Source organism: Colletotrichum gloeosporioides, assembly GCF_011800055.1.
Source record: "Colletotrichum gloeosporioides strain Lc1 chromosome Unknown consensus_31, whole genome shotgun sequence".
NCBI lineage: Eukaryota > Fungi > Ascomycota > Sordariomycetes > Glomerellales > Glomerellaceae > Colletotrichum > Colletotrichum gloeosporioides.
This window is the reverse complement of record NW_025544676.1, coordinates 208,402-217,383: the sequence shown is the minus strand read 5'-3', so window position 1 is coordinate 217,383 and position 8,982 is coordinate 208,402. Positions and strand designations below refer to the sequence as shown.

The 8,982-nt window shown below is 52.2% G+C and overlaps 1 protein-coding gene across 1 annotated transcript; it reads right to left on the bottom strand.

Annotated features, from left to right (window-relative positions):
* Nucleotides 1–4,141: 4,141 nt before the first annotated feature.
* On the bottom strand, nucleotides 4,142–8,982 carry GCG54_00013503 (ATP-binding cassette transporter abc4; the record flags this gene model as incomplete). The annotated part of the gene is made up of 5 exons (XM_045413356.1): nucleotides 4,142–4,816; nucleotides 4,869–5,126; nucleotides 5,173–6,076; nucleotides 6,118–8,685; nucleotides 8,900–8,982. The coding sequence occupies 5 exons, from the start codon at nucleotides 8,980–8,982 to the stop codon at nucleotides 4,142–4,144; spliced, it is 4,488 nt and encodes a 1,495-aa protein (XP_045266328.1).

The window sequence follows — 8,982 nt, the reverse complement described above, 5'->3', positions numbered from 1 at the left end:
ACGGTGGTAAACATGACGAACTGCGTGTGCGTCTTGATACACAAACGGGGTCACTTTCGCCGAATTCGATCATCGGAATCCAGTCCGCGTCTCAGCCACTTTTACTTCAAAACAGACGATTTGAATAGGTTGGTTGCGGGTTCCCTGGGGGCCAATTCAGCTAAGTACTCAAGCCTATAAATGAAGCATAACCCTTTTGACATATGGATCTCCTCTGAAAGCACAATGCAACCTCTTCCTCAACACGACAGTCTCCTCGCCCACGCTTCCTCCAGTCAACCTGTTTTGAAGGTGAATGGTGGAAGTTACAGTCCACGTGGTCCCATAGCTTCAGAGGCTCGAGTTCTCCCCGGCATACATGACCGAATAGCAGGCCAGAGAAGAGGAAGGGCGGCAAGGCAAGACAGCGGGCTAGGGTTTACGGGGACGGAATGTGGCAAAGAAAGCAGCAGCAGTAGCACTCGCCAATATCGGATTCATCGACCGTTCGTCCGTTCAACATAATGACTACTGAAGCGCCAAATCATCTCGTACACTCATTCCGTGTCTCAGAACACCCAGTGTCACAATACCTCCGGTCTTATATAGTATCCTCGCGGCAAACCTGCTCAATCCGTTGATGGTTTGTCATGAAAAGATTAATTTGATGACGCATCTGAATGCATGCAGTGAAATGGGGGCATAAGCCCTTCGACGTGATTTTGTATAAAAGCTTCCATGATGTCGGAGGCTTGGGATGGCTCCAATCAACAAGTCTTCTTGGTCAGATGGTCCGTGATCGTGGAAAAGTTTGGTCACTTGCTGTAAACTTGGGATTAATTAAAGTTTGCGGATATCTCTTTCACACCTACTCTGCATCGTCTCTTTTGTACTATTCCGTGCGAATACAGAAGACACAGTAGACACCTCCATGTGATCTCGATGCACTTTCAATAGATTCAGGGATTCGGTTCTCAGGCAAGCAGGCCATGATGGCAAGAAAAGAGAAACAGATTCGGGACATTATTCGAGGTTAGCGATATCAAATGTCCTTCTTGATGCTCTTAAATACGTCCAAATTATATCTGAGCCCTTCATTAGGAAACAGACAGCTGCAATACTCAACTGCTATCGATGAGGTATTTACGACTGCATGACGTCTGTGGTGTACCTTTTGATGAATAACGTACTTTTCTCAGACTTTGTGACTGAAGTACACAGCTATTCGGACATCGTATGGAGAAGCTGAGCTAGGATTTAGTCCTGCGTCATGGAAATGACATGTTGTGTGGCTATTTAACTGCCGGTTCAAAATCGAACAGCGGTGAAACCACGACAGAATCATCGGAGCAAGTGCCCATTGTCATAGACATGTTCCACTGAATCTATCGAAACGAGCCCGCAAAGCGAGATCAGGACCGTAGCCTCTGCGTAGCTAATTGGCTTAGTGCCGAGCGGGAGGACGTATACTAGAACGGGATTTTGCATAAACTTCCAGGGATGGCGAACGAGAGTGCGCCATAAAACGTGGGACTATCGCGTCGGTCAATTCAAACTTGCCGCAGGTGACTTGCACCTATGCCGGAAACGCAACCAGAACCAAGCTCGACATTGAAAACCATTTGGCCGTCTGTGAAAAAGAATAAAAGCCAACCACCATCTTAAATACATGTGAGTTCACACATTCTGGAGACTTAAGTTCAGCGGATGAAGTGTTGGCAAAAGGTTACCTACGCTCTATATCTACTTGACCTTCAAAGAACGAATGAAGGATGTAACGGCGACAAATGATAGATGGATTTGTCGACTTTTGCGTACGAGTGACCTGCAGACCGGGGATTGGTGTTGTCGGGCGGCTGACACTTGCGACTTAACGAAGCCAAAGACTCCGTGATACGGCCACCGTCCATCGTCGTCCCAAGAGTACATATGAATCAGCCAGAAATGACACAACCGGGGTCAGACCGAAACTTCAGAGCACCGATGAACAGTGTCATGGATAGAGTACGGGCAGAGAACTATGCATGCCAGGTAGCCGGCAGCCTCCATCAAGCTAGTGGGAAAGCATTATTGACATCCTATCATGACAACTCCGAACACAGATTCACTTTTAAAGGAACCGGAGGAGGCGTTGTCATTGACTTCGTTCAGAAGCTGCCAAGCTATTCTGAATGCCCTGTCATGCGCACATACGCAAGCGTCTCTCAAGCCATCGTTGACGAGTCCAAAGACTGTTATTTAAGACAACTGCAAGTACAATGGGGAATCCTAGGGAAATTGTTTCTGCAACATTCGCGATTTTCACTCGTCAATTGATAGGCCACAGCTGGAATAGTGTCAGAATGCAGGCATTGGCACTCTTGGACGAGTGCCTCATAGAAGGGTCATCTGTCGCGTGATGCACAACCGCCGATGAATCGAATGTATTCTGGTCTCGTCAAGACGAATGATCTCATCCGACTAGCGAATAAAAGAAGTAGAGGTATATAGAACGGCTCATATTTCCACTCCAAATCAGCCCAATATCGGAAGTCTGGCGTCAAGTCACCATCTTTAACTGAATATTGCCGGCCTGGGACAGGTCCATTGAGTCTGTTCTCGTTGAGTCAACGACGACGATTACCATTTATATTGTCTCAGGGTGCTGATAGAGCATTTCCAAGATGTTTGAAGCGGGTTCTTCTGTAGTCCTGCGACCCTGGTGGCAAAGGGACTGGGTCTGTGGGAGCACAGTCAGAGCAGAGGTCTCATGACCTCAAAACTGGTATTGATCTAGAATATTTAAATCGCAGCCTGAACTCGGGTATGCAGATTCCAAGAACGACAGTCTGAGAGACACGGTGAGGATTGGCAGTTGCAAATACATTGGTACATACCACCAGGATTCCTCCGAAGTAAGAGTAGCAGACTGCACTCTTCACAACACATACTAGTCGAATGGCGATAATAAACCACAGTAAATAGATATACTCACGACAAAGAAGAAGAGGGACTTGTCGACGGGTTGGTAGCAACGGTGGACGTCGAAATGAATTCCAACTCAACTACGCGTATTTCTGTTACAACAAAACGCAAAGACTCTCATGAAAGCGAGGCGTGTCTGAGCCGGACGTCATTAGTAGTTCCCTCACAAGTTGGAGACGCCTTATGACAAAATCAGACTCAGGGTCAACGTGAGACTTTGGGTTACTAAAGATCTGTCGGTCTTAAAAGAGGCACCTTTGGTAATGATAGTGAAGCTTCGCAGAAATGGACTCGGTTATGCGTGTAGTTTCTACTTTAATTAATACAAAGGAATGACTATGCAAAATCCTGTTCTGTGCCTCAAAACTCCCCCCTGATACAAGTATCTTGAATGATGTTACCGTCTCTGTCCGTCATTGCTTGTGCGAATAAACAAAGGTTACAGAACAGCTGACAATAAGAGAGCCTGTTGCAAGAGACGAGCAAACGCGATGTCAGGAACCATCGTGGGGCTCAGATGGCATGACCGGAGAAGATGCCTGATATCACAACCCAAGTTGGCTCAAACCCCAGAGCCAAGACAAATTTGGTCTGGCTCAGAAAACGATCTCTGCATTAAGTCGCTTTATACTTGAGCCAACGATGGTCATTAACCGGCACCTGTTCAACCCGCGTATGTATAAATAGCCTGGCTGGCTTGAAAGTAGACAGAAATTCAGACACCAATAACGTCGCTTTTGAGCGAGAGATGAACTTAACAAATCGAGTCTTACGGAGTCTATCTCACTGGAGTTTTTGTTTCAGGCGCTCCCTACGCATTCGCCATCCCCAACTCACGTGGCTGAATACGTGGGAACTAACATATAGAAATGAAGGATATGGAGAAGTTCGATGGCCGCAAATTTAGCCGATTTGTGATTTATTCAAAGGTTAACTGCTCATATATCCAATCGGAGACGCGAGGCTTCAATGGCGATAAATTGTCTTGTCAACGCCAAAAGATGACCCCGATCATGCTTTTATAGCCTGATACCTGCTACTTGATGGTTACCAAAGGTTATCTCATGGCCAGAAGCATTCCAAACCTCAAGTCTCGCTCAATTAACATGCCCTTTACAGGCCAGGGGCGCCGTCTACTTCTATCAGCGCCCTCTATATCGCGTCAAGACTCTATCAACATCAAATCTCGCTCAAAATTTCACTCCTTCGCAACCCCCCACATCGTCTCCAGATCTTCCCTCTCACCACTGTGATACACCATATCATAAAACACACCCTTCCGTTTATACAACTCCGACGGGCGTCCCGCCTCCACGACCCTGCCGGCACCCATGACAACAACAGTATCATAATCTGCAATCGTCCTAAGCCTGTGTGCAATCGTGACCAGCGTCCGGTCGCTGTCCACCTCCCTCCTCAGCACCGCCTGGATCCCCCGGTCCGTCTCATAGTCCATGCTCGCGGTCGCCTCGTCGAGCAGCATCAGCCTGCTGCCCCTCACCAGCGCACGGCACAGCGACAGGACCTGCCTCTGGCCGTGAGAAAAGTTCTCGCCCTTAGCGTTGACGGTCGTTGACAGCGCGAGGCCGGGCGCCTCGGTCAAGGGGTCGGCGTCTGCGTCGTCCGAGTCGGAGTGGTACTGGAACGAGGCGATGCCCTGACAAGACTCGAGGGCTCTCTCCAGGGTCAGGGGCGCGATCGTGCCGGTTGGGTCGAGGTTGGAGCGCAGGGTGCCGTTGAAGAGGACCGCTTCCTGGGGGATGATGGTCAGGGCTTCGCGGAGGCGGCGGCGGGGGATCTTGGTGATGTCGATTCCGTCGTAGAGGATCTGGCCTGAGACGATGTGGGTGAAGCGGAGGAGAGAGAGGACAAGCTGCAATGTTGTGTTAACGGGTTTCAAACACACAATGGTCGTTGATACGTACTGTGGACTTGCCGCTGCCGGTGCGGCCGATGATGGCGACTCTCTCTCCAGCCTTGAACTTGAGGTTGACGTCCGTGAGGATGTTGGGCCCGTTTTCGTCGTATCGGATGGTGACGTTGCGGAACTCGATCTCGCCTGTGGCAGGCCAGTCCTTCGGGATGGCATGCGCCGGGTCGTCGGTGTACTCGCCCTCCTCTGGGTACGACTCATCCGACTTCTCCTCGGGCTCGAGACCGGCGTATTCTTTGATGCGACCAAACTGCTTTTGTCAGTACTATACTTGGTTTCGAATCGGGGCAACTCACGCTCTGCAGCTCAATCTCGAGATCGTTCATGCTGCGAACCAACATCAAAATAGTCTGGCTCAACCCCGTGGCATTGGTAAGTGAGAAGCCCACGAGTCCGGCAGCGATGATGCCGGCCTTGGACACGGCGATAATACCGGCACTCAGTCCCACCAAAGCCGTGACTACATCCACACGCATGGCCACCCATCGGTTGCAGTTGAAGTTTGCCTCTGCCGCGCGGGACCACACGCGTAGCTTATCGGCCAGGTTGTTGCCAAACTGCTCAGACATGCCGCTCCGGGCGCGGATAACTGCCAGCCCAGCCAAAGTGTCTGCGAACTGCGTGAAGATAGGGGACTGTGCCGACGCCACGAGACGCTTGATCGTTACCGCGGTGCGTGTGTACAGTTCACCGATGATGATACCCAGGAAGCAGGTCACTGCGGCGGGGACCATGAAAACCGGCAAAATGGAGCTGATTGCAAAGATTCGAATGATCAATGCCATGCTGCTCTCGAGGAACGCGCGGAGCTGCGGGCTGACGGTCAAGTCCAAAGACGACATATCGCTGGAGAAACGGTTGATGATGCGGCCGACGGGGGTCTTTTTGTACCACGAGAGCGACACGCGCATGACGGCGCGGATGAAGTCGTTGTGGAGCTTGCGGGCGGCGTGCCAGGCGCCGTTTTCAAAGACAAGGAAGACGCCGGCATAGATGACGGATTCTGCCACGGTGATGGCAGCGTAAATGCCGAGGTAGAAGGCGATGTCGACGGCGACTTGGCTGCTGTAGGCCTCGACCCAGACAGAGAGCCAGAGAGAACCGGCCATCACAGCGACCTGCGACAGGAGCATCATCACCAGGCAGAACATGGCGTACCACGGCCCACCAAAGTAAACCATGTACTTGAAGACTAGACCACTGTCAGCTCGTTCATCAAGGGAGAAGGGTATTACTCACACATAAGGCGTCCACTCCTTCCGCCGGTCTTCATCTCCTGAGCCACCGCATCCTTGGTTCCCTTATCATCAGCGACCTTGTTATTGTCGTTGATAGGATCCGTCTGTGTCTCGACTTCGGTATCTGAAGAGTCAGAGTTGTCCGCCTCGCCCTCGATATCCTTAGCCACGGCAACGGGTTGCCTGACAACGCCGATGTTCTGTTCAATGTTCTTGATCTCGCCGTCCTCGAGGGTGATGGCGATGTCAGCCTGCGAGGCAACCCAGGGTTGCTGGGCCACCAGCACAACAGTGCGTCCCTTGAGAAGGTCAGAGCAGAAGCAACGCTCCCAGAGCAAAGCAGACGTCTTGGCGTCCAGTGCTGAGAACACATCATCGAGGAGAAGCAGCGGCGCCTTTGAGTACAGAGCCCTGGCCAACGCAACGCGGGCCTTTTGACCTCCTGACAGTGATGATCCGTTCTCGCCGACGACGGTCTGTTCTCCGTGCTCCATCTCCCGGAGGTCTACCGGCAAGCAGCAGGCGTTGATAACGTTGTCGTATCGAATCTTCTCATAAGGGCTGTTGAAGAGAATATTCTCCTTGATAGTGTCATTCTGCAACCAAGAAGTCTGAGACGCGAATGCAACATCCTTGGGTCGCGTGATTGAACCGCTCTCCTTGACGGTCTCTCCCAGGATGGCCAGAAGGAGGGTCGTCTTGCCACTTCCGCTGACACCCGATACAACATTGAGACCGCCTTCGACAAAGTCGATGGAGAGATCCTTGAGCAGAAAGCTCGCCGTCTTGTGTCTCCTGAATGTCGCACCCTGAATCTGAAGTGTTCCCTCGGGGTACTTTTCCAAAGGAGTAGCAGTATCGAAGTACTTATCAAGGCGGCCGATAGCGATCATAGCGTTAGTAATGTTCCTCGACATGAAACCCATCTGCGTGATGTTGCGGCGAATAGTCTTGACGAGGTAAGTAGTTGTAAACGCAGTTGCCGCCGTCAGGGGCTGTCCAAGCACTCCAACGTAGAGCGTAAACATCGAGATCATGGCAATGTACGGCATCAAAGCTGTAATCTGGTTGAGAGTGACGTAAATGAGCGAGACACGCCACAGATCACGTTGCTCGTTCGCACGCGTGTCCTCGATGGTCTTGATGATGGCATCTTCCCAAGCGAAATACTTGACCGCACGGATCGACGCTAGATATTCCGATACCAGGGAGATACGGGAATCCTGGGCTCTTCTGGCTTTCCTGGTGGCCAAGGCCATCAACCGTGCGACCAAAACCGTCATGGGTGCCGCAAAGAGCAGGATAGCCATGCCGACAAGAGCAGGCCAGCCCAACATCTGGTACAGTCCAACAAAGCCGATCACGGTTCCGGTGGAGACACCCATAGAAACCATGATGATATCTCGCGCTCCAAAGATGGCTTGTACATCGGCAGCCATCAAATTAGCCAAGCGGCCAGCCGGAGTCGACCTTCGAGTTTCGCCTCCAGCCTTCTTCTTTTCAGCCTCCCCTTTGGCAGCAAAGATGTCGTCCTCAAGCTCCATAGACGTGATAGCGCGGTGATAGAGTTCCTGAGTAAGTGCAGACCTTAGGCGCACCACCAGACGGGTCGATGTGAAGACGTACTGCTGAAACAAAACGGAGCGCGATAGGGGTCCGGCAAACATGAGGAAGAGCCAGACCCAAGGACGGATGATGGAGCCTTGAGGGTCGGCAAGGTATGAGAGAAGCTGGTACAAGGCGTAAGGAGCGATCAACTCGGCAGCATACGCAGTGCTGATGTAGCCAGACATGAGCGCAACTTCGGCCTTGAGAAGGAAGAAAAGCGTCCAAGCGGTCGTCTTGCCCCTGAGGCGAGCTTTCTTGATCTTGTCGAGCAGCAAAAGGGGCTCGTCGTACCACGGCAGCCGGGGAAGGTCGTCCACGGTGATCTCTGTGCGCGCACCCTTCCATACCAAGGGAGTAAGCCATTCGAAGGTCATGTAATAGTTGGCCCAACTACAAGTCTCCTCCGGCGCGGGTTCGTTGGATTCGTAGCCCTCGGGGACGTCGTACTTGAGCGCGGGAGGGACCCACTCTCTGGGAGTAGTGATTGCGATGAGAACAGCAACAGCCAAACTTGCGAGGCCACCTCTTACCGGTGTCGCGATCGCACATGTGCTCGTGGCTTCGATGCAGGGGAGTGCCGCCGATGCAGCTAGGATGAGCAGCTCAGTAGACAGAACAAAGTTAACCTGGTGCAAGGCAATGTGCCTCCAGTGCAGGTCGTTGATGAGCCTGAGAAGACCGAGTGAAAAGGCATAGCCAACAGCGACGACGTTCAGCCATGGCGTCTGGCCTCGAGCGCCAGCCAGGGCGAGGAAAGCAAGCGCAGAGCCGCGAGACACTTGAGCGCATAACTCCCAGGGCCATTTGATGGCAGCAGCACGGTACTCGGGTGATGATGGCTTGGAGCGGCGGTGGAAGAGGCGAGTGGCGGTCCAGAGTACCGAGATGGCGACGACGAAGACCTGAGGATAGCCTGATTCCGCAAACTGTGATACATCATCGATCCAGGCCAGCTCCTCGTGCCTGCGAGGCTGTCAGCACATGGTACTCATTTTCACTCAACTCGAGGTAGCAGGAGCTTCCACGCAACTGCGTGCTGCGGATAAAGTATGGGCTTGGCTGGCCAAAGTCTAAAAAAGCCCCAGCATGCAGTTGCACAACGGCGGGTCGCAACGATCTGCAGGAACGGAGCTGAGGCTGGACCACTCCGGTGGCCATGATATGCTATCTCACATACCTTTGAACGGTGGTCAAGAAGAACTGCGACTGGGACCGGGCCGTGGCTGCGAGCGTCAGGGCCCGCTCCATGAAGAAGTCCAT